The following is a 25,260-nucleotide window of genomic DNA, read 5'->3' on the forward strand; positions in this document are numbered from 1 at the left end:
AATTGCATCGGCTTTAATCTTTTCTAAATCAACAATGGACTGTACCTCTTCTTTATTCTCTTTGACACGGTACACCTGTCTTGGAGAATGAAATTGACATGATCCGTGGTGAGACCGGTCTGATTGGTCGGTGGTAACCGGCTTGACCAGTGCAGGCTGTTGCCTCTGACCTAATCGGTGATATCCCGATTGGTCATGCACTGGTCGTGCTAACCTGTCAAACACAGGTCTTCTGAAGTTTCCTCCCCTCTGGTGAGATGGTGGATGCGGCATCAGATAGCATTGCATCCAAATTCCTTCGTGCTCCCACGTGGGGCAAGAAGTACGATGCCCGTGGCGCCCATGGCATAGTAGAATACACCTTCTGAGGAGGGAACAAGGTATTTGCCAATTTTGGGTGTCTACATATGCCCCCTATTTCTTGGTGAAGCTTGCGTACGAAGAAAAATCTTTCAAAGCCCAAAATTGCACTGAAACAATGAGAAGCACCTGCGCCAATCATGTCTTGCTTTCAAGGACGATATTGTATATCGGCCATGTCATTTGATTCTGTTCAATATCCTTACTTCAATTATGCTTCATGCCGAGCCAAGCCTGAGTACATATTACCTTGGCTATGAATTCTTGAAACACCAACTGAAAAATCATTCTCACACTTGTAAGCTATTGTGGATGCATAAAATGACCGAATTGCTATAAAGTCAATCGGTCGCTGCAATATCTTGATTGGATGATGGCCATATTACTCTTGAACCCTTCTGAATTGTTTTCACCTTGTCTTCCAATATGTCCTTGATTATGCAAATGTCCAACAACAAGCATTTTAATTACTAACCTCGGCCTCAATAAGTTATGAAACCTCAATAGCCGAAGTAGTAGCCCAACCGGTCAGATTAGTGTCAATGGAATTTAGACCGGTTTGTTCATGATGTGCCTTCTTGCATTACTGAACAGCTGTCCTTACCATGAAATATCTTTTGAACATGATGACCTGATGCTTATTGTTTTAAAGTTTCTCTATGTTTTTTTCTCACTGACAGTTTGCAAACTTTCTAGCTCGAATTGAAAAACTTCTGATTCGGCTTTATTTGCTAATATTAAATTTTTGAATCAATTCAAGACTTCAAAACAAAACATAATCAAAGTCTTGAGAATCCTTTGCAAATTGATCTATTGAATAGAAACTTTATGAGGTAAATTACCATTTGCTGATTTTCTGCCCCCCCCCCCCCCCGAGCACTAATGTCTCGTTGAGCTCCACGTTGCTGCATTCTTGGCGTACCCTCATGATCCACTAGCTCCTCATCATCTTGTACTGAAGGCGCCAGTAATGTTTCTTCATTGCAAGGAGCCAAAACGGGCGTTTCTGATTCGGCTTTCTGCTCAACTACAGGCTGAACCGGTCTGACTGGTTGGTCAGGGCGATCAGACCGGTCGGCTATACCGGTCAGACCGGTCGGTAAGGGCGGTACGACCAGTCCTACTGGCTGATCAACGGACTTGACCCGCCACACCTTGCTCTGAGGGATGATGGGGCATTTGTTAAATTGCCTATCCTTCAGTTTTTCGACCTGCTGCCCATTCCTTTCCTGACATTGTAGACATTGCAGCTTCCTCTTTTGAGTACGAGTTAACCGTGACGGACACCACCTTGGTTGAAAGTACTTCGATGTTGTAGTGTTGCTGCTGGCCTCATGATCATCAGCCATGATAAGCCTCTGGACAGAAGTATCGACCGATTTACCAAAAACCATTGGTCTTGTGCCCGCCTCAATGACAACCACCTTGATGTTGCCGATCTGCACAACTGCATCGGCTTTAATCTTTTCTAAATCAACAATGGACTGTACCTCTTCTTTATTCTCTTTGACACGGTACACCTGTCTTGGAGAATGAAATTGACATGATCCGTGGTGAGACCGGTCTGACTGGTCGGTGGTAACCGGCCTGACCAGTGCAGGCTGTTGCCTCTGACCTAATCGGTGATATCCCGATTGGTCATGCACTGGTCGTGCTAACCTGTCAAACACAGGTCTACTGAAGTTTCCTCCCCTCTGGTGAGATGGTGGATGCGGCATCAGATAGCATTGCATCCAAATCCCTTCGTGCTCCCACGTTGGGCAAGAAGTACGATGCCGGTGGCGCCCATGGCATAGTAGAATACACCTTCTGAGGAGGGAACAAGGTATTTGCCAATTTTGGGTGTCTACATATGCCCCCTATTTCTTGGTGAAGCTTGCGTACGAAGAAAAATCTTTCAAAGCCCAAAATTGCACTGAAACAATGAGAAGCACCTGCGCCAATCATGTCTTGCTTTCAAGGACGATATTGTATATCGGCCATGTCATTTGATTCTGTTCAATATCCTTACTTCAATTATGCTTCATGCCGAGCCAAGCCTGAGTACATATTACCTTGGCTATGAATTCTTGAAACACCAACTGAAAAATCATTCTCACACTTGTAAGCTATTGTGGATGCATAAAATGACCGAATTGCTATAAAGTCAATCGGTCGCTGCAATATCTTGATTGGATGATGGCCATATTACTCTTGAACCCTTCTGAATTGTTTTCACCTTGTCTTCCAATATGTCCTTGATTATGCAAATGTCCAACAACAAGCATTTTAATTACTAACCTCGGCCTCAATAAGTTATGAAACCTCAATAGCCGAAGTAGTAGCCCAACCGGTCATATTAGTGTCAATGGAATTTAGACCGGTTTGTTCATGATGTGCCTTCTTGCATTACTGAACAGCTGTCCTTACCATGAAATATCTTTTGAACATGATGACCTGATGCTTATTGTTTTAAAGTTTCTCTATGTTTTTTTCTCACTGACAGTTTGCAAACTTTCTAGCTCGAATTGAAAAACTTCTGATTCGGCTTTATTTGCTAATATTAAATTTTTGAATCAATTCAAGACTTCAAAACAAAACATAATCAAAGTCTTGAGAATCCTTTGCAAATTGATCTATTGAATAGAAACTTTATGAGGTAAATTACCATTTGCTGATTTTCTGCCCCCCCCCCCCCCCCGAGCACTAAAGTCTCGTTGAGCTCCACGTTGCTGCATTCTTGGCGTACCCTCATGATCCACTAGCTCCTCATCATCTTGTACTGAAGGCGCCAGTAATGTTTCTTCATTGCAAGGAGCCAAAACGGGCGTTTCTGATTCGGCTTTCTGCTCAACTACAGGCTGAACCGGTCTGACTGGTTGGTCAGGGCGATCAGACCGGTCGGCTATACCGGTCAGACCGGTCGGTAAGGGCGGTACGACCAGTCCTACTGGCTGATCAACGGACTTGACCCGCCACACCTTGCTCTGAGGGATGATGGGGCATTTGTTAAATTGCCTATCCTTCAGTTTTTCGACCTGCTGCCCATTCCTTTCCTGACATTGTAGACATTGCAGCTTCCTCTTTTGAGTACGAGTTAACCGTGACGGACACCACCTTGGTTGAAAGTACTTCGATGTTGTAGTGTTGCTGCTGGCCTCATGATCATCAGCCATGATAAGCCTCTGGACAGAAGTATCGACCGATTTACCAAAAACCATTGGTCTTGTGCCCGCCTCAATGACAACCACCTTGATGTTGCCGATCTGCACAACTGCATCGGCTTTAATCTTTTCTAAATCAACAATGGACTGTACCTCTTCTTTATTCTCTTTGACACGGTACACCTGTCTTGGAGAATGAAATTGACATGATCCGTGGTGAGACCGGTCTGACTGGTCGGTGGTAACCGGCCTGACCAGTGCAGGCTGTTGCCTCTGACCTAATCAGTGATATCCCGATTGGTCATGCACTGGTCGTGCTAACCTGTCAAACACAGGTCTTCTGAAGTTTCCTCCCCTCTGGTGAGATGGTGGATGCGGCATCAGATAGCATTGCATCCAAATCCCTTCGTGCTCCCACGTTGGGCAAGAAGTACGATGCCGGTGGCGCCCATGGCATAGTAGAATACACCTTCTGAGGAGGGAACAAGGTATTTGCCAATTTTGGGTGTCTACATATGCCCCCTATTTCTTGGTGAAGCTTGCGTACGAAGAAAAATCTTTCAAAGCCCAAAATTGCACTGAAACAATGAGAAGCACCTGCGCCAATCATGTCTTGCTTTCAAGGACGATATTGTATATCGGCCATGTCATTTGATTCTGTTCAATATCCTTACTTCAATTATGCTTCATGCCGAGCCAAGCCTGAGTACATATTACCTTGGCTATGAATTCTTGAAACACCAACTGAAAAATCATTCTCACACTTGTAAGCTATTGTGGATGCATAAAATGACCGAATTGCTATAAAGTCAATCGGTCGCTGCAATATCTTGATTGGATGATGGCCATATTACTCTTGAACCCTTCTGAATTGTTTTCACCTTGTCTTCCAATATGTCCTTGATTATGCAAATGTCCAACAACAAGCATTTTAATTACTAACCTCGGCCTCAATAAGTTATGAAACCTCAATAGCCGAAGTAGTAGCCCAACCGGTCATATTAGTGTCAATGGAATTTAGACCGGTTTGTTCATGATGTGCCTTCTTGCATTACTGAACAGCTGTCCTTACCATGAAATATCTTTTGAACATGATGACCTGATGCTTATTGTTTTAAAGTTTCTCTATGTTTTTTTCTCACTGACAGTTTGCAAACTTTCTAGCTCGAATTGAAAAACTTCTGATTCGGCTTTATTTGCTAATATTAAATTTTTGAATCAATTCAAGACTTCAAAACAAAACATAATCAAAGTCTTGAGAATCCTTTGCAAATTGATCTATTGAATAGAAACTTTATGAGGTAAATTACCATTTGCTGATTTTCTGCCCCCCCCCCCCCCCGAGCACTAAAGTCTCGTTGAGCTCCACGTTGCTGCATTCTTGGCGTACCCTCATGATCCACTAGCTCCTCATCATCTTGTACTGAAGGCGCCAGTAATGTTTCTTCATTGCAAGGAGCCAAAACGGGCGTTTCTGATTCGGCTTTCTGCTCAACTACAGGCTGAACCGGTCTGACTGGTTGGTCAGGGCGATCAGACCGGTCGGCTATACCGGTCAGACCGGTCGGTAAGGGCGGTACGACCGGTCCTACTGGCTGATCAACGGACTTGACCCGCCACACCTTGCTCTGAGGGATGATGGGGCATTTGTTAAATTGCCTATCCTTCAGTTTTTCGACCTGCTGCCCATTCCTTTCCTGACATTGTAGACATTGCAGCTTCCTCTTTTGAGTACGAGTTAACCGTGACGGACACCACCTTGGTTGAAAGTACTTCGATATTGTAGTGTTGCTGCTGGCCTCATGATCATCAGCCATGATAAGCCTCTGGACAGAAGTATCGACCGATTTACCAAGAACCATTGGTCTTGTGCCCGCCTCAATGACAACCACCTTGATGTTGCCGATCTGCACAACTGCATCGGCTTTAATCTTTTCTAAATCAACAATGGACTGTACCTCTTCTTTATTCTCTTTGACACGGTACACCTGTCTTGGAGAATGAAATTGACATGATCCGTGGTGAGACCGGTCTGACTGGTCGGTGGTAACCGGCCTGACCAGTGCAGGCTGTTGCCTCTGACCTAATCGGTGATATCCCGATTGGTCATGCACTGGTCGTGCTAACCTGTCAAACACAGGTCTTCTGAAGTTTCCTCCCCTCTGGTGAGATGGTGGATGCGGCATCAGATAGCATTGCATCCAAATCCCTTCGTGCTCCCACGTTGGGCAAGAAGTACGATGCCGGTGGCGCCCATGGCATAGTAGAATACACCTTCTGAGGAGGGAACAAGGTGGTGACATCTCCTCTGCGCTTGCTGAATTCCTCTAGGATATGCAAGTTTGCCTTGATGTAGAGGTGACCTTGGTCTCTTTTTTAGAGGCCGATCTTTTGGAATGGCCTTTGTGTACTTGTTCAGCAACTAATCAAATGTGAGCTTCTGCTTCATAACTCCTTCTTGCACCTTTGATTCATTCACCTTCCAAGTATCCACTTCCAAGCGCTTGGGCTTGAATGTTTTGGGTCGGCCCTAGGGATGACCAGTCCGACTAGTCGATGAGGCCGATCTGACCGGCCGCGCCTGGGTAACAGGACGACTCGAGTTTTGTGAGGAACTTGCTTGCCCCCCCGGGTCTTGAAGCTTTCAAAGTAATTTTCAATGACTCCTTGCCATCTGGAGTCTTTTCTAGCACCACTTCCCTAGCTAGAATCTTGTCATTGACATTCTTCGGTCTTTCTTCACCAATAATCACATTCTTTCCTTTAGCTCCTTCAGCTTGTTCCGGCCTAATGAGTACATTAACATTGTTCAGATCAATGGTGTGAAGTGGGAACGGCACTTTGTCGACTTGCGTCTCATGCAAAGCCAATCGTCCTTCATTAATGGCTGATTGTATTTGTCGACAAAAAATATTACAATCATTGGTCACATGAGGACAAGAATTATGCCTCTTGCAATATGCACGCCGCTTTAACTCCTCAAGCGGTGGTATGGCATGAGACAATTTGATTTTTACATTTCTATGCAATTCATCAAATATGCGATCACACTTAGAAACGTCAAAAGTAAAACGAGCTTCTTCTTGCCGATTCTTTTGAATCGGCTTAAGCGATGAACAAGAATATGGTATAGCCTCTGATGGCCATACAAGCTCAGCAACATAAACTCCCTTTTTCTCATCGTCTGAATTATCGGATTCACAATCAACATGTGTATTAGACTGATGAGATTCACAAGTTTTTTTGGCCCATTTAAATCTGCACTCTTGGCCTAAAGCTGCAACTTGAAGTTGATTAATAGAAAAATAAGTATAACCCTCAAGTTTTTCCTTAAAGTGAGAACATAAACCACCAAGAGCCAAACCAGCTAAATCTCTTTCAGAAATTGACAAATTGAAACATCGGTTTTTCACATCTTTAAATCTTGTAAAGTAATCATGGATAGACTCATCTCTACCTTGTCTAACCGATGTTAAATCTGTCAATTTTGCCTCATTGACTCCTCTATAAAAGTGGTCATGGAACTTTTGTTCTAATTCGTTCCAAGAGTGGACCGAATTTGGAGGCAATGATGAAAACTAAGAGAAAGCAGTTCCCGTCAAAGACAAAGAAAACAAGCGAACTCGCAAAGCATCGCTAGAACTAGCCTCTCCAAGTTGAGCCACATATTGACTAATGTGTTCCCAAGTTGTTCTATTATCATCACCATTGAATTTATAAAATCAGGAACACACCAGCCAACGGGATAAGAAACCAAATCAAAGTCATCGGGATATGGTTTTTGATGTAAACGAGATCTACCCATATCCACTTCGAGTTTGGCTTTAAACATATTCGCCAGATCTTCTTTTAGTTTAGAAAGATTGGCTTCATAATTTTTACTTGTAGATGCTTGTGCGTTAGAAGCTAAACGATGTGTGATATGATCAGTTTGTGTCATCGTCTGTACAGAACTAACGGGTGCACGCCTTAACAAATCATTATGCACATCATCCGGAATCGGTCCATGATGGACACCCGATCCTCGTGAAAAAATAGGCGGCACACTGCATGCTACAGTAGTATATGATGAATCAAAATTTGCCAATTCATTTGTTCGGCTAGGGCCAACCGAACAAGGAATTGATGCAAACAGTGTTGGTGTTGCCGGGCTGGCCACCGTCACACCGGTCTGGCCAGTCGGTTGGACCGGTCTGACCGGTTCGGCCATGTTTGGTAGGGTCGAACGTGGTGGCGGTGACTGCCCAGCGAAATAGTTCAGCAGCAAACTATACAATGGTTGTGATGTAAATGCAGATGCTGCCGATGAGCTAGGGTTAACGGTTTCAGTAGAATAACTATGATCCACACCTTTACCCTTAGACGAGGCTTGCGATTGATTATTAATTCTAATAGCAAAGTTTCGTGTAGACTTATCAATTATCTTCCCGAGAGCATCTAGAAATCGATTAATAAAATCGGCTGGATCAATGCTTACATTGCCCGTCATGGAAGTAGATGGGTTCGGCAGCATGATGAATTCTTGCTTCTGGACCACGCCTTGCCAAGTCCTCTCGTAGCATGCAAGCAATCTCCTCGTGGTCTCCTCTTGCTCCTTCTTGAGCTGGGCCTCGAATTGCTTGCGGCGCTCCTAAGGTATGTCGTCGTACTCAGCATCAATGATGTCCTCGGGGTCGATCTTAGATGCATCTATCATATCATCGGCCATGGCTGCCGATGAAGATTTCTTCTTCCCCAGCGGAGTCGCCAAAATATGTTGACACAAATCTGGTGAACACACAAAACCGCTAACACGCGCGGATCGCAAACGATCCTCACCAGCGAGATCCTGCACAGGCCGGTCAGACCGGTTCTTCCGACCGGTCAGACCGCTTGAGGCAGAGACGCCGCGAAAACCTAAAACCACGAGCTCGGGAGGGACTCCGTCGAAACTCGCAGACCTAGGGTTGTCCTGGAGTTGGCAGGCCATCCAGAACGCCCTCCAACGCCGTAGCGACGAGCGAAGAACAACAAAACAGTTGGAAAAGCTAGGATTTGGAGATAAAAAGTAAAAGAATAAATGTGTTGATTCAATTGGGATTACCTCAATCGGCCGTGGCCCTTCATATATATAGGGTGGGGAGGTCTGTACCCATTAGGAGTCAAAACCCTAACAAATCTCGTGTCAAAATACAACTCCTAACTCGGATTGGCTTTTTCGGACCGGTCTCTGGACCGGTCTGATCGGTTAGACTGGGGTGCATGTTTTTCGGGAGGCATAACTTCCTCATCTAGAGTCCAAATTGGACGTTCTATATATGCATTTCACTCGTCTCGACGAGATCTACGCAATGGTGCAATCCAATTGGCATTTTGACATTGTTACCGGACCGTTCTGATCGGTTTATATGATCGGTCTGATCGGTTCGCCCAGATTGTCCAGCAAACTCAATATTTGCCAATTTTGGGTGTCAACACAAGTATATTTTATAATTTAGGATAAAACTAATGGAGAACATATTAGGTGCAAACAAGCCTCTTCATGGAAACCGTGCAAACTTCAATCTAGGTCACTGGATCAATATCCTATGGGGTGCGCAGAGAGGGTGGGAAGAGGGATTTGTAAAACTGTGATTAGAGGTGGGCGGTTAATTGTAAAATTACACAATCCCTCTATACCCCTTGGATGTTGATCCGACGGTCCATATTGAAATTTGCACGGTTTGCTTGTAGAAGTTGGTTTCCATCTAATATGTTTCCAAACTAATATGGCTGGTTGGGTCAATTCCAACGGTGGGAAACAGGACCTGATGACGAAAGTTGTGTAATTCCAACGGGAGAAACAGGACCTGTTGACAAAAGTTGTGTAGACAACATTTTTTTCATTGTATACTGCCATGTATATAATTTTTTCCGATATATGACAGCGGCACCATGAATCTCGGGCCGTGTTTTGGGAGTAGGGGCCCGCAGGAGACAGCCCATGTTCACCAGGCATGTGCCCAGGCCTAAAATATTCATGGGTCCTCCAGAACAAAATAAAAAGAAAGAACACGGAAGGCCCTTGCCAAGGCCCAAGCTTTGGACTTGGTGGACCTGGAGCTCGCAAATCCACACCCACACGAACTTCCAAGTCAAACCCCTCCACAGGATCACCGTGTTCGGCTGCCGGCTACCGGGCTGCTTCCGGCTGCTGCGGGATGCTGCTGCCGTTCGGCTGCTAGGCTGCTAGGAGGGGGAGGTGTGGCTGCTAGGCTGCTGCGCGCTGCTCGCTGCTGCTGGCTGCTGCTGCGAGCAGCACACGCGACACCAGCCGAACACAGGCGATCATCTCTCCTCTCTCTCCCTACTACTACAAATGCCCACCGTTTCCGGGTGGAGCCGCACGACCGCATCTGTTGTGTGCTGCTCCTCTGGCTGCTAGCTAGGACTGTTGGCCGCCAATGGCGAGAGGTGAGCTGTTTCTTGCGTTGTTGTGCGTCGTGGTGGCCTCCGCTCCGGCCGCGAACGCCGCCGGCGCCAGGAAGACGGTCGGTGTGTACGAGCTCAAGAAGGGGGATTTCTCCGTCAAGGTCACCAACTGGGGCGCCACGATCATGTCGGTCGTTGTCCCCGACTCCAGAGGTACGACGCTTGTATTGCCCCTTTCTCGTTCAAGCCACAGGCTTTGATTAGTTTCAGGCCCGCTGTTTTGTTTTGCAGGGAACTTGGCTGACATTGTTCTTGGCCTGGACACCGTCGCCGAATACGTTGTAAGATCATCACCAAAAGCCCTCGATATATCCTAAATCCTCTAAAGAATCCAAAATTGCTTATTTGTGTTTGATAGGGAGAGTAAATATAGCACCTTAGCAAAGACTTGTCCTAATAAAAGGACATAAACCTTAATTATAATCTCTAACGGAGGGAGCAGAAAACAGAACGAGAACGGCAAAGTTTAGCCCTATCTATCTAGGACTAAAAGATCTTGCAATATTTGAGACCATGTGATCTACACCTAGCAAGATATGCGATCATTCTGGTACTAGCAGTACATTTCAGGTTTGGTCAATTTCAATGGTGGTTTCATGAAGAGTTTCATGACAGGTCAGGCCAATTTCAATGGTGGTTTCATGAAGAGTTTCATGACAGGTCAGGCCAATTTCAATGGTGGTTTCATGAAAAGTTTCATGACATTAAATGATATACCACCATTGTGGTACTACTAGTATGCCATATCACCAACTTTTGCTGGTATGACAGGATCATTACAATGAGAGAGAGAAAGAGGAATTTCATTGTTTATGAGAGGAGTTTCATTCCCATGAAACCTAGCCAGCACGGTTACTTAGTTTCCAATCTAGAGAACTGTACAATAAAACCTTGCACTGAGATTAGCCTCAGGGATTCCAACAGTAAGAAAAAGATAAATTGAAGACGAGTGCTAATTTCTTCATGCCTCGTGCTTCCAACTGCCCATTTCTTCGTGTTATCTATTATTTTATTATTTGACCAACAAACGGAGCCTCCACGTTCGCTCTCAAAGTCTAGAAATTCCCACGTTAATCGAAGAAAAATGGAAAAATAAAAATTACCCACTGCTGTCATTATGATAAAAATTAGCCTAAATACTCCTGTGACTAATTAAAAATCACCCACCAATGTCATTATCAAAAATTAAATATAAAATATCAATTAGCTATGTATCAGTTACAAATATATACTATTAATAAAAACTAAAGCTAACAACAATCAATCAAAATAAAATGAAAATAAGAATAATTATATGTATAATATTATTAAAGCGGAACAAATCAAATTGTTATTACAAGTAGATTATATTTGAATTGTTTTAACCAATAATAAGACATAATTTAGGATAATAAATAGGGTGATGTATGGTAAAAAAATATAATCTTTAAGTAAGAATACAACGATATCTGAATTTTTTGAACTTTCCATACTAGCCGCGCAAATGCGTAGACTGTACGTCTAGTTTTTAATGCAAACTTGGTCTCGCCGCGCAGAACGACACTTCTTTCTTCGGACCGGTGGCCGGCCGCGTAGCACAGCGGATAGCCCGCGGCCGCTTCGTGCTCGATGGCAAAGTCTACCACCTGAACATCAACGACGGCAGGAATACGCTTCAAGGTACACACCGGCCGCCTGCAAGGAGGATCAGTAACTGGATGTTCTGCTCAAACCAAATCCAAATGATCTGTTCGTTTATTCAGGCGGCGGCAGAGGATTCCACAAAGTCATCTGGACGGTGAAGGAGTACGTCGGCGGGGGCGACTCGCCGCACATCACCCTGTACTACCGCAGCTTCGACGGCGAGCAAGGCTTCCCGGGGAACCTGGACGTGCACGTGACGTACCGCGTGGGCGCGGCGGGCCCGTACGCGCTGGGCGTGCACATGAACACGACGGCGCTGGACAGGGCGACGCCGGTGAACCTCCTGCAGCACACGTACTGGAACCTGGGCGGGCACGGCGCCGGCGACGTCCTGGGCCACGCGCTCCGGCTCTGGGCGTCGCGGTACACCCCGCTGGACGGCGAGATGCTCCCGTCGTCGGGCCGCGTCGCGCCGGTGGCCGGCACGCCCCTGGACTTTCGGGCGCCGACGCCGATCGGCGCGCGCGTCGGCCAGGTCATGGGCGGCCGGGTCGTCGGCTACGACGCCAACTACGTAGTCGACGGGGAGCCGGGGCGCATGGGGCCCGTGGCGGCGGTGCGGGACGGCGCGTCCGGCAGGGCGCTGGAGCTGTGGGGCAACCAGCCGTGCGTGCAGCTCTACACGGCCCACTGGCTGAACCGCACCAGGGGGAAGGCCGGCGCGGTGTACGACCGCTACGCGGGGTTCTGCCTGGAGACGCAGGGCTACCCCGACGCCGTGAACCACCCGGAGTTCCCGTCGCAGACCCTGAGGCGCGGCCAGGTGTACAGGCACGACATGGTCTTCAAGCTCTCGTTCTGAACGCATGCAGGAGTGATGTGCACAAGCAGGCATGGCATGTAGAATCAGTTAATTGTTGGGGTTCAGAGGGAAAAATAAAGCTAGCCGCATCTCAATTCATTGGTAATTGGACTCGACTGAAAATGCTACACTGTTATTCCACTCCTGACGAGCAGCAGCAGCAGGCACGCGCACGACGCACGCAGTCCTTGGTCCCCTCCATCTCAGGCTGTGTGTTTAGTTCCCCATTTAGAGTGTTAAAATACACTGTAGCATACTGTAGCATTTTCGTTTGTATTTGATAATTATTGTTCAATCATTGACTAATTAGGCTCAAAACGTTCGTCTCGCAAATTAGAACTAAACTGTACAATTAGTTTTTGATTTTATTTATATTTAGTACTCCATGCATGGACTGTAAGTTCGATGTGATGAGGAATCTTTTTTTGAATTTTGGACTTTTTGGGCAACTAAACACACAGCCTCAGTTCTTGGGATTTGTGTCAGCAGTGTTTGGAGGCATCGTCGCGGCCTCCACCTTCTCCCTCGGCAGATCGGCTTTGGCCTCAGAACCCTGCAGACAGAGACAGGTGCACTTCAGCAGTGATGGCCAAACATCTTCAGGAAATGTACATAAAACAACTCTCGTCGTGCCTAGTTCAAGTTTAATTCCAGAACTGAGATATCAGAGGAGAGGAATAGAATGCTTGGTACTGGCTGTACTGGCAGTACCTCGGTGAAAATCTTGCAGGCGTCTTCTGGGGACTTGGTGTTCAGGATTTTCAAAGCTTGCTCCTGTGCGAAACGAGTCAAAACTGTGGTAAATACTAGATGCTCCAAACTTCCAAACAAGCCAAGCTAGTCAAACAGGAGTGAATAGATGATGCTCCGAAGAAACCTGACGGGCCAATAAATACTGTGCTACTGAAGCCAATGCAGTACTCACGTCACACAAGCTCATGGAAATTCAACGGCGAGAGGGAAGAAAGATCATCCTGCCTCTGTGCCTACGCATGCTACACTGCCGCAGTAGCAGTATTCCTAATCAATTTCCCTACCAATTTTGCCAAACAAATATAGAAATCAATAGTACTACATTGATTAGGAATGGAGTTTTGCACCAATTTGATGTTTTTTTCTCGAGCACGTGGGAGAATTGCGCATCTTTGAATTAAGTAGGAGAAAAAAAACGTTTTACAGGCCCAATGCCGAGTGGAGACCCAAGAACAGATGGGGAACCGTTGCACCAACTTGAGTTCAAATTGCAGATTCTATTTCCCTCTCTTTTCTCCACATATTGATATTCCATTTCAAGGAATTTTCTGTTTGGGCGCATCAAATTCTCTAAAACACGTACTATTCCATCACTGTTGAGAGATGAACAGGATCAATGTTAAAAGACCCATCAACAGTTGCCAAAGTTGGGTCAGCTCAAGTTTCCAAAGTTCAAACAGCACTGTAATATTATACTAGTTCTAAAGAAGAACTAGAATGGAACCAAACATGGCCAATGGCACAAAAACTAGTTCTAAAGAAGAAGGCGTGAAATGCGGCACGTACAAAGGGGAAAGCAGGCACTGTAGGTCTGTAGCATACATACCCTAGCATGCTTGATTTCCTTGCTGGATAGGGTGGGCGCCTCCAGAAGACCACCGGAGAGGTAGCAATCCAAGCTGCCAAAGGTGTCCTCCTCCTGTCTCTCCATGGAGCTCATCTCGGTCTTATTCTCTCGGACGGGAGGGAATAGAAAATGTGACTACTGGAGTCTCTCTGGTGAAACTAGCATATGAAGAAGGTGAGCACACAAGACCAGGAGGACAGAAGCTCTTTTTGTAGGAGCAGGAGGCGAGTGGTGCAAGGCGCAAGCCGGTTGCTGGCACGCGTCGTGTGGGGTGACCTGGACTCTGTGACGTTTGGGTGTCCGTCAGTCGGTAGAGGACGGACGAATGAGTGAGGACTGGGAGCAGAAAATGTGACAACAGCAATTCACCAAAAGACATTTACTTTACTGAAAATTTTCAGCAACAGAAAAACTCAGGAACAGCCATAGGAAAGGGAAGAAAAACAAGAAAGAAAAGTGGTAAAAGAACAAGCGTTAGCCCTCCTGTACGTCCTGCGACACAAACACCTGCGCACAAGTCGATCGATCACCCCGCTATTTGTCTCATCGTCAGCCTTAACAATGATGTCGTCATCATCAGAACTTGAAGCCGAGGATGTTGGGCGTGCCGGTGTACTTGAGCCACATCCCGCCGTCGATGAAGGGCCCGGCGGTGAAGGGCTCGGCCTCCTTCCTGCCGATGACGCGGAAGCCCGGCCACTTGACCCTCATGCTGGTGCCGGCGCCGGGGCCGCGGTTGTTGTACTCGGCGTAGTAGAGCGTCTTGATACCGAAGTCGCCGTTCCACGGCATGTACCCCTCGGGCTTGATGAAGTCGGCGATGGTGCTCTCCATGATGACGAGGCGCGAGAACTCCTTCCATGGCCGGCCCAGGTAGGAGGGGATCTTGAAGCGGTCGGGGAAGAGCTTCTGGTCGGGCACCAGGCGGCAGTTCTGGATGACGAGCCCGGACTTCATGTTGGGGTCGGTGCGGCCGTGCGCCGTCACCGAGTTCTGCTGGTTGTCCATGGGCCGCCGCGTGATGATGAGGCAGTTCTGGAACACCGCCGCCGAGTTGCCGAAGATGAAGTCGATGGTCCCGGAGATGACGCAGTTGCGGAAGAACTGCCGCCGGGCGTGCACGTACAGCGTGTCCTGGAACGCGTCGAACCGGCAGTTGTAGAAGGCCGCGAGGTCGCCCTGCACCCGGAGCGCCACCGCCTGGTGCCGCTCCGCGCCGGCGGTGTTGTGGAACCCCATGTTCTTGCAGATGAACCCGGACGCCTCGATGGCTGCACACGTTTCAATTGGTTGTTGTGCTACATAGAAAGGAAAGAAAGAAGAAAGCAAAAAGTTGCAGGCTCGATCACGCACAGAAGGTGGCCGTCTTCATGGTGGTGATGCCGTCGGCGAAGCTCTTGCGGCCGGTGACACGGCTGCGCTTGGGCCCGTCGCCGTACATGAAGATGTTGACCTTGTCCTTGGGGATCATCACGATCTCGTCGTAGAGGCCGGCCTTCACGTAGATGACGTACCTCCCCTGGTTGGCCTTGGGCATGGCGTCGATGGCCTGCTGGATGGACTTGAACTGGCCGCTGCCGTCCTGCGCCACCACCGCGTTCGGCTTGGGCTGGTTGCCCGCCGCCAGCAGCTTCCTCTCCGGCGACCTCATCCACACGGGGAAGCCCTTCTCGTCCTGCTCCGACAGCAGCCGGCGCCGCGAGTCCTTCTTGAACATGTCCAGGTCGATCTTCTTGAGGAGCCCGCCGAGGCTGTTGGTGATGGCGAGCGCGTTGCTGCTGAGCTCGGTGGCGTTGCGCAGCACGGCGTGCATGTCGGCCCTGAGCTTCTCGTCGACGAACCCGTCGATGCAGGTGTCCATGAACGTCATTACGCCGGTGAGCCAGGTCTCGAGGTCGTCGGAGCGGCTGAAGAGCACCTTGATGTCGCCGCCGGCCATCTCGAGCATGCCCCTGAGGTCGTCGACCGCGTCCTCGAGGAGGTTCTTGCAGTCCTCGCGCGCGCCCTCCGTCATGGGGTCCTTGGACTTGGCCTCGCCGATGGCCTTGGACTGCTCCACGGCCGACTTGACCGACTCCAGCGCCACCTTGGCGACGCTGTGGAACACGTCCTTGGGGTTCTCCGTGCCATTGTTGGCCTGCGAGAGCGTCTTCTCGCACGACTCCTTGTACAGCGTCGGCGCGCACAGCGACTTGACCGACTTGCCGGAGGTCGCAAGGGAGGCCTCCCCTGGGACGGTGAAGTTGTCGCCGGCCTTCTTGCCGGAGCGGGTGACGGTGGCCACCACGCCGACGACCACCGCGACGACGAGGATCGCCGACAGGCCACCTAGGAGAGCCTTTGACATCTTGGGCCGGAAGCTTGACGTTGAATCGGAGCCGCCGCCAATTTATAGCGGCCCGGAGGACGTTTGTGTGGCGGCCCGTGTTCGTTGGGAGTCATCATATTTTGACGTCAGGAAGAGCATCGTCTGTCTATTTTGAGGTCTTATGGCCCAGGTCAACGGTTCCCGTTCTGGATTGATGCAAAATTTGCATGGTTCTTGTCTGCTCCGTAGCTGACCACGGTGGTACGGTCCTGTAGCACCTTTCTAAAATGGGCTGTGCTACTTTTGGGCGACGACAACGGTGTTATGATATGATCAACCTACATTCAACGAGTGGTCATGGAGAATCTTAGCTAAACATGGGTGGATGTTTATTGAGGTTTGTCCTCCATTCGCTAAGTTACATGAATCATTTTGGCAAAATAGGTGTCTTGGTCCCTCAACTTTGTTCTAAAAGTTGCGAATTGGCTTGTAGTTCAATGGTAGGACGGTCCAGTTGGACGCTACCCACCAGGATTCAAATCCTGGTGCTCGCACCTTTTCCTGGGATTTTCGTAGAATTTACCGGCATTATGCATTAAGTGGTAAGCGACGTTCCCGACAACAAGGCGAGGCGCCAGTGGTGACTTCGGGAATCTTTAGATCTGTCGGTGCTCAGTCCTTCGGAGGTGCTCATAGGGGTAGGGTTTGTGTACGTGTATTCATAGGGGTGAGTGTGCGTGTGTGTTGTGGGCGTCTACGTTGTACTGTGTAATTCTCAAAAAATCTTTGTTCTAAAAGTCAACTTGGTCCTTCAACTTTCAAATCAGACAATCTAGCCCCTCACCTTTCATTTTTAGGTCAAATTCGTCCTTGTGCTGATGTGGCTCTCCATGCTAATGCTAATATGAGACTGATATCAAAAATCATTTTTGCCCTTAGCACTTTCCTCACATACTCAATTTCTATTGTTGTGTCATTGTGATTGATCAATGATAGTACACAACATGGCAACATATCAGGTGCAAACCAAACTATTCATACAACCATGAAAATTTCTAATCTGGACCACAAGATCAACATCCGAGGGGCTACGCAGGAGGAGTGGGAGGGAGGATTTGCATAAGTGTGATTAGAGGCGGGCGGTTAATTGTAAAATAACTCGATACCCTCATACCCCTTGGTGTTGATCCTGTGATCCAGATTAGAAATTTGCACGGTTGCACGAAAATATTGATTTGCACCTGATATGCTTCCACACAACACATCCATTATGTTTGTCTCCTAGCATGCTATCCCTTTGTATGTATTAAAGTGCCCTTTCGCATTTAATTTGATCCAGATCATACATAAACAACATTGCATATATTTGCTCAGTTTTCCCCAGCACTGCTCAACATGCAAATTGAGTAGGGGAAGAAATAGTCAAGGGTAAAGAGGACTTTCGCATTAGTTTCATGCAATTATGGAGCAACGCATTAGTTTCATGTAATTATGGAGCAACGCATTAGTATGAAGACAAATTTAACCTAAAACAAAACGAGTGAGCTTAGTTATGCAATTAGATATCCATTCATTTTTTCGGGATCAGCTAATTAATTACATGGCATGCTATTTTAATTATTTTCGCTCCCTTTAACTAATTATTATGTATGTAGCATGTTATTTTTCTTCCTTTCAAAAATTTTCGGTTGACATGATGATCGACCCAAAACAAGTTGAACTAGCTCGCTTGGGCTGAAAGAGGAAGAAAGAGGTGAGTCGTATGATGCGAATGCAACATCTGAGATCCGTGGACTGAAACTTGAGGGAATTAATGTACAAATTATAGACATCTGAATTACGGATATGTACTATAAAAAGTTGGATACTTGTTAAAATCTGGGTTGGCAGTAATCTATGAGTTGCTTGCTAACCCCTCTTCGGTAAAGTCCTTGTTGATTTAAGTTCTGCACAATATGAGGTTTCTCTGAGCGTTTCTACTCTGCTATTCAGATTCAGACCTGCGTGCGTGCCGAATTTGATCCCTGTATTCATCAGCAGTAGCAGCTCCTAGGATAGCAAAGACGAATCTTGGGTTCAGAACTTCAGATCGATTCGAACTTCGAAGCAGACGCATCCAATTCGGTCCAACATTTCATCTGAGTTTAACTCTAAAAACATTTCATCTGAGAATTAGGATGATCTAAAATCGCCGGAGCCGCCAGCACAATACAGCATCTCTCGTCGGCACAATCCTGATCGTCGTTTACACCGAAACACGCGCCTTCCGGCCACGGCTAGACCAGCCACACCCCCTTCCAGAGTATCTACACCGGCCGCGCGCCGCCCGGGAGCTTGCTCGGACGTCGGCACGAGCGCTCATCCCTAGTAGCGAGAGGAATCGATCAGCCGTGGTGCAGCTGCAGCTGCAGCAGCCGCGAGTAGGCGCCGTCGGGGCGGGACACGAGGTCGCCGTGGCTCCCCTGCTCGACGACGCGGCCGTCCTGCACGACGGCGATGGAGTCGACGCCCCGGATGGTGGAGAGCCGGTGCGCCACCAGCACGGCGGTGCGGCTCTTCATGATGCGCTCCAGCGCCTCCTGCAGCACGCACTCGGACTCGGCGTCCAGCGCGCTGGTGGCCTCGTCCAGCAGCAGCACGGCGGGGTCCTTGAGCACCGCGCGCGCGATGGCGATGCGCTGCTTCTGCCCGCCGGACAGCTGCACGCCGCGCTCGCCGACGGGGGTGCGGTACCCGTCGGGGAGCGCGCTGACGAAGCCGTGCACGTTGGCCGCCTTGGCGGCCTCCACGACCTCCTCCTCCGTCGCGCCGCCGTCCCTGCCGTAGGCGATGTTCTCCAGGATGCTGGTGGCGAACAGCACGGGCTCCTGCTGCACCAGCCCGATGCGGCGGCGCAGGGACTTGAGGTTGAGCCGGCGGATGTCCTTGCCGTCGAGCATCACCTTGCCGGCGAGCGGGTCGTAGAAGCGCTCGATGAGGGCGATGACGGTGCTCTTCCCGGACCCGCTCGCGCCGACCAGGGCCTGGCTCTGCCCGGCCCGGATCCGCAGGCTCAGGTCCTTGAAGACCATCACGTCGGGGCGGGTCGGGTACGCGAAGTCGACGTGGCGGAAGTCGATCTCGCCGCGCACCGACTCCACCTGCTCGGCGTCCGGGTCGTCCGGGTCGATGCGCGTCCGGCTGTTGAGGATGGCGAAGACGGAGCGGATGGACTCCCCGCCGCGCACGATCTCCGGCGCGAGGCTGACGGTCTCGGCGACGGAGTTGGCGGTGATGACCAGGACGACGAAGACCTTGATGACCTTGGAGAAGGTGGAGGCGCGGGCGCGGACGAGGTGCGCGCCGAACCAGAGGATGAGCGCCTCGGAGGCGTAGAGGGAGAGCTGGGAGAGGCCGAAGAGCGCGCCCGAGACCTGGCTGCGGCGCAGGCTGTGCGCCTGCGGGACGCGCAGCTCGCCGCAGAAGAGGGACAGGATCTTGTCCTGCGCGTTGAAGGCCGCCACCGTGCGGATGTTGCTCACGCCCTCCCCGGCGATCATGCTCGTCTTGGCGTGCGCCTTGGCGGTGTCCCCCGCGAAGCCCTTCATCGACAGTTGCTGCGACCAACCAAAGCACACACGACCCGTCAGTTCACAGTTCGTCAGTCAGTAACCGTCATCCACCTCATAGAGACACCGCAATCATTTTTTTTTTGAAAGTAAAACGCACATATGCGAATTGCAAGCCTGAAAAGGCAGGCAGGCAGCGAACGAGTGATGTGCACTTGTCACCATGGACCATCACTGAAAGCGAGAGAGGGGAGGGACCATGGCGGCCTGGCTCCCATGCACGCCCACGAGCAGGCGTCACGCACGCGATCTTTCCGAATCACCGGAGCCAAAGCAAATTATTGCGAGCGAGCAAAGGAAACGAGAGGCTGGGGGGCGCGGGGCAGCTCTGCCCCTGGCGCGCCAGCAGTGTCCCCGCGGACACGACGCCACCCCGGCCGGCAACAGGACACGGCCGAAGCAGAGCCTGCGCGACTGCGAGCCATAAAGCCGCCTGCACTGCACCCCCTTCCCGGCCCAGCCCCCAGATTCACGAGGCGTCCGTGCAGCCGAGCCAGCAGGCACCGCCGCGGCAGCGGGAGGACCACAGCCTCCACGGGCGAGGAACCCTATCCACCATGGCGCCCGTGCCCGTGCACGCACCCGGCACCCCTCTCATCCTCGTCACTCGGAAGACAAACACATCTGGGCAAGCAAACCAGTCGGACGGAAGCTGCCGCCGCCAACCGCGATAAATGGCGCGGCGCCTAAACGCTGTCGGGGGCGTCGTTTGCGAGTAGTAATCTACAGCGAGTGCGACGCGAACTTGCAGGTGGGATTAAAGAAGGGGTCGAGGAAGCCGAGCTTGCCAGCGGGCGCACATGCCGCGCGCAGTAATCAATCCACCATGGCAGCTGCGGCGGCGGAGGCAGCGGCATGCGCCGCGGATCCTGGCATGACGTGCCCGTGAATTTAATTGTCTCCTCCTGTCCCCAGCCGATCCAGACGCCCAGGTGCAGCGGCTGCGCGAGCGCCGAGCGAGCCAAGAACGGGGGCCGGCAGCCGCGCAGGTGAGGGCGTCGTGCTAAGCACTTGGTTGGGGATTAAAATAGCTAGGTCAACTTCCTCTGATCCAGCTAGGGCTGCTGACCGGAATCCTAAACCCAACTAGTAACCGAGAACGACGGCGGCAACAAGAACGGACGGCGATGCGAGCGCAAGAAACTCGGTGAATGCAGCGTGTTCTGTTGTTTTACCTGGGCGAAGTTGGCGAGGACGAGGAGGGGGAAGGTGATGAGGATGAGGAGGGCGACCCGCCACTCGATGATGAAGCCGACCACGAAGGACACCAGGAGGGAGGTCATGTTCTGCAGGATCACCGATATCCGCTCCGCGATGGCGGACTTCACGTCCGCGGCGTCGGTGGCGAGGCGGGCCGCCACGAGGCTCGAGTTGTTCTCCTCCTGATCGAACCATCCCACATCGTTCCTCAGGATCACTGCAAAAAGGGAAGCCTAACACTGTCAGGCGATGCCGCATTGCACGCACAAGGTTGTAGATGGAAGGAAAACATGCGATTCGTACCGGCGAGCATCATCCTCCGCACCCGGGTGGTCAGGTTTTCGCCCACGATGCTGAAGAAGTAGTGCTGGACGAGGTACGCGACAACGGCGTACAGCCCGGTGCCGATGTAAATGAACACGTACTCCCTGGTCTTGCTCTCCATCTTGCTGGGGTTCCGGTAGTAGAACACCTCGATCATGTTGCTCATCACAATGGCGAATGTCGGGCCGATGAACCCGGACAGGATGGACCCGATGGCACCCAGTATGGTGTAGGGCCACTCCGGTGCGTTCAGCTTGAGGAGCTTGAAGAAGTAACCCCTTGGCGCTGGGTACTTCCGGTCATTGTCGGCGTTGGAAACCATCTCAATGCGACCGTCGGCGCCCGTGCTGTATGAGTAGCTCAGGTTCCTCAAGCTTCCTGACCTGAGGCTCAAGGAGCGGGTGGACAGGGAGTTGCTCAAGCGGGATGACCGGGACTTGCGGGTTGATGGGCATGCACGGTTTCTAGATGTCTCTTGAAATCTTATGAGAGCAGCGTAAGCTCCTGAGCTACCCTTGGCGAGGAGTTCATCATGAGTACCGGTCTCCACAACCTGCCCTTGCTGGATCACGGCAATCATGTCGACACACCTTATGGTTGATAACCTGTGTGCAACCACAACGGTAGTCCTGCCGACCATCAAGCGATCAAGCGCTTCCTGAACAATACTCTCTGAACCAGCATCGAGTGCACTAGTGGCCTCATCTAGGAGCAGAATCTTTGGATTCTTCAGCATTGCACGAGCAATGGCAATACGTTGCTTCTGACCACCAGAGAGCTGAAGCCCCCTCTCACCCACCTGTGTTTTAAAAAGAAATAGTTATTGATCATGCATTCAATGCAAGAAGTTTGCATAACTTACATTAATAGAATATCCACAACTATGATGAAAACAACAGAACTAACCGAAACAACTGGTTGTAATTTTAAAAGAAAATTGCAAAGTAGGTTGCATAACAATTAAAGTAGTAGTTTTAAACAAGAAATTATATTACAAGGCAATAAACATATAATTAGATAAAAGTAGAAGTAGAACCCACATGAGTGTTGTAGCCATTAGGAAGCAGAACAATGAAGCTATGGGCATTAGCTGAAGTAGCAGCAGCCTCAACCTCGGCCATTGTAGCATCAGGCTTGCCATAAAGAATATTCTCAAGAATTGTAGTTGCAAAAAGTGCAGGCTCTTGATTCACCAAACCAATCTGATCCCTGAGCCACTTCAATTGCAGCGTCTTGATGTCCACATTGTCCAGCAAAACTTGCCCTGCAGCAACAATCATGATCAGCTAAGGCAAATTAAATAGACTGGCAACAGCATCAGGTGTACGTTTCATCTACTTACCTTGATTAGGATCATAAAACCGCTCAATGAGAGCAACAACGGTGCTCTTTCCAGACCCACTGCCTCCAACAACGGCTGCAGTTTTTCCAGCGGGGAAGAAGAGAGAAAAGTCACGGAAAATCATGACATCCGGGCGGGAAGGATAGCTGAAGGCCACTTCCTTGAATTCTATGTTGCCATGAACTTCTTCGAGGCACCTTCCATCTGCCGTGTCCTGAACTATAGTTGGCCTCTGCCTTATCACTTCCAGCAGCTTGTAGCCGGCAATCTTCCCTTTGCTGAATGCTCCAAGGTTTGAAAATGATTGCCCCAGGCTCCTGCAATCAACAAATAAACGCATCGATTAGAATGGATCAAGCTGTAAAACTATTGGAAAAATACAGAGCGATTTAGTACTGACAGGCCGCCGACGATTGCTGAGAAGATTGCAGTGAAGGCCTTCCCTCCATCTGTCTGACCATTTCGGATGAACACGCCGGCATACCAGAACACCAGTGCCCATGACATACAAGCAATTCCGTAGGTGCAGCCAATGCCAAGCCCCTTGGCCATCCCGGCCTTGTACCCCAGCTTCAGGGTGTTCTGAATCGCCTCCGAGTACGAATTCAGGGCCTTGGTCTCCCCCACATAAGAGTAGACCGTCCTCACCTGGGCGATGGCCTATGCAACAAAAAAGTGGAAACCTCGGCATGAAAATTACTCGAAAAATTGGATCAAAAGGGAGCAAGATGTAGCCTTTCCTACATTTGAGCTTGTCGCCCAAAGAACAGGTAGCCAAGTACAGCATGGGTGAGAAGAGAGCTACTTCATGAAAAGGTGCAAAACGACATGGACCGAGAGATTATCCATCGAAAAGGGCTGATTGGATCTAACAAGAAAGCTTGAAAGTATCCAAAACGACATCACACTGGTGCCATGGCATTGGCATGTGCCCAGCTACCTCCGCTGCATTGGACTCTTTGACCGGGACGAGCTGCTAGAGCCCACACTCCACAGTCGTTCTCTTCCCCACCCAGCCATCTTGATTTGTTGGCATGGAAAGCAGTTTCCAGAAATAGTACGTGCCCGTATCAGTGGTTGGGGAAAGGGGGGGAGTCTACCTGCTCGGCTATGATTCCGGCGTTGGCATACGAGTCCCGGCTCTTGGAGGTGAGGCCGGTGAGCGTGTACGCGTACAGCCCGCCGGCGAAGGCGATGCCCGGGATGACGGCGATGCTGAGCAGCGCCAGCCGCCACGCCGAGACGAAGCCGACGACCAGGCCGGCCAGGAACGTCGCGAGGTAGTGGATGAAGTTGCCGACCTGCACCCATCATCCCATTCCCGTTCCGTCCGTCAGATCTTTGGGCACGCAGGAGACGGACATGAGCCGCCGGCCTGAGGTGGCGGGTTGTTGGTCACCTTCTCGCCAATGGCGTCCTGGACGAGGAGCGTGTCCGTGGAGACGCTGAAGACGACGTCGCCGGTGCGCGCGTCGGTGTCGAAGAAGCCCACGTCCTGCCGCAGCACGGCCTCCAGGTAGCGCCGCCGCAGCGCGCCCACCTGGCGCTCGCCCGTGTACATCCAGCACGCGATCTCTGCGCGGAAACAGAGCACGGGATAAGACCTGGATGCCGCGGCGCCGGCGAGAACGGGCGCGGAGGGGCCGTGCGCGCAGGACGAGATTACCCACCCAGGTACGAGGAGGCGCAGACGACCAGGCCGAGGTAGACGAAGTAGAGCGAGTACTGGAGCGCGTAGAGGAAGTGGAGGCGTAAGAATCAGTATTCACTCATGGCAGCAGCAGCAGCAAGAAATCAAACAGCAAGCGAGGCTGGAACGGGTACGTGCCTTGGACACCTCGTCCGTCATGCCGCGGAGGTTGTGCTGGTTCTTGCCGAAGCCGTTGACGAGCTCGCCGAAGAGGAGGAAGAAGACGGGCATGGCGGCGCCGTGCACCACGGCGCCGGCGCTCCCGGCCGCCATGAGCAGCCAGTCGAGCGGGTCCGCGAAGCCGAACAGCTCGTGGAACGCCACGCTCTGCTCCGGCCGCTTCTTCACCGCCTCGCACCCGCCGCCGCCGCCGCCGCCGCCGCCGCTGCAGCTCCCGGACTCCGCCTTCCCCGCGTCCTCCGCCATTGCCGCGACGCTCCCTCTTCTCCGCTGGCCGAGCTCTTCCCTCGCGACACGGACGAGAGGTGGCGCGCCCTCACCGCCTTGGCATCGGATCTAAACACCCGCGGAGGCCGGCGGCGTGGTAAGCTCGCTTGAGGCTCAAAAGCCGCTCCCCTCTTCTTCCTCCTCGAGCAGCACCCCGCTGCTCGCCTTTGATCTTTATACCGCAGGCGGGCGAGCGCCACTGCCGTCGCAGAGTGCGCGGATTATTTTGGCCGGGCACTTGGCCTGCGCTTGCTTAAATTACGAAGGAAAAAAAAAAAGAGCACGCTCCGTTCTTCGGGGCGA

At 50.5% G+C, this 25,260-nt stretch overlaps 3 protein-coding genes across 3 annotated transcripts; 1 reads left to right on the plus strand and 2 right to left on the minus strand.

The window, feature by feature from the left end:
* Window positions 1–9,814: 9,814 nt before the first annotated feature.
* Window positions 9,815–12,537, plus strand: LOC120681849 (galactose mutarotase-like). The gene is made up of 4 exons (XM_039963484.1): window positions 9,815–10,106; window positions 10,185–10,234; window positions 11,489–11,612; window positions 11,696–12,537. Exons 1-4 carry the CDS (start codon window positions 9,926–9,928, stop codon window positions 12,436–12,438), a joined length of 1,098 nt encoding a protein of 365 aa, XP_039819418.1. The 5' UTR covers window positions 9,815–9,925; the 3' UTR covers window positions 12,439–12,537.
* Window positions 12,538–14,407: 1,870 nt separating this feature from the next.
* On the minus strand, window positions 14,408–16,385 carry LOC120681847 (pectinesterase-like). Its single transcript, XM_039963483.1, has 2 exons — window positions 15,392–16,385; window positions 14,408–15,309 (listed from the first exon to the last, which is right to left on the minus strand). The coding sequence occupies exons 1-2, from the start codon at window positions 16,383–16,385 to the stop codon at window positions 14,615–14,617; spliced, it is 1,689 nt and encodes a 562-aa protein (XP_039819417.1). The 3' UTR covers window positions 14,408–14,614.
* Window positions 16,386–18,439: 2,054 nt separating this feature from the next.
* On the minus strand, window positions 18,440–25,260 carry LOC120681846 (ABC transporter B family member 19-like). Its single transcript, XM_039963482.1, has 10 exons — window positions 24,649–25,260; window positions 24,491–24,545; window positions 24,220–24,395; window positions 23,921–24,121; window positions 23,221–23,480; window positions 22,821–23,137; window positions 22,519–22,742; window positions 21,458–22,277; window positions 21,130–21,371; window positions 18,440–19,942 (listed from the first exon to the last, which is right to left on the minus strand). Exons 1-10 carry the CDS (start codon window positions 24,934–24,936, stop codon window positions 18,731–18,733), a joined length of 3,795 nt encoding a protein of 1,264 aa, XP_039819416.1. The 5' UTR covers window positions 24,937–25,260; the 3' UTR covers window positions 18,440–18,730.

The sequence above is a fragment of the Panicum virgatum genome, chromosome 7N (assembly GCF_016808335.1).
Source record: "Panicum virgatum strain AP13 chromosome 7N, P.virgatum_v5, whole genome shotgun sequence".
Lineage (NCBI taxonomy): Eukaryota > Viridiplantae > Streptophyta > Magnoliopsida > Poales > Poaceae > Panicum > Panicum virgatum.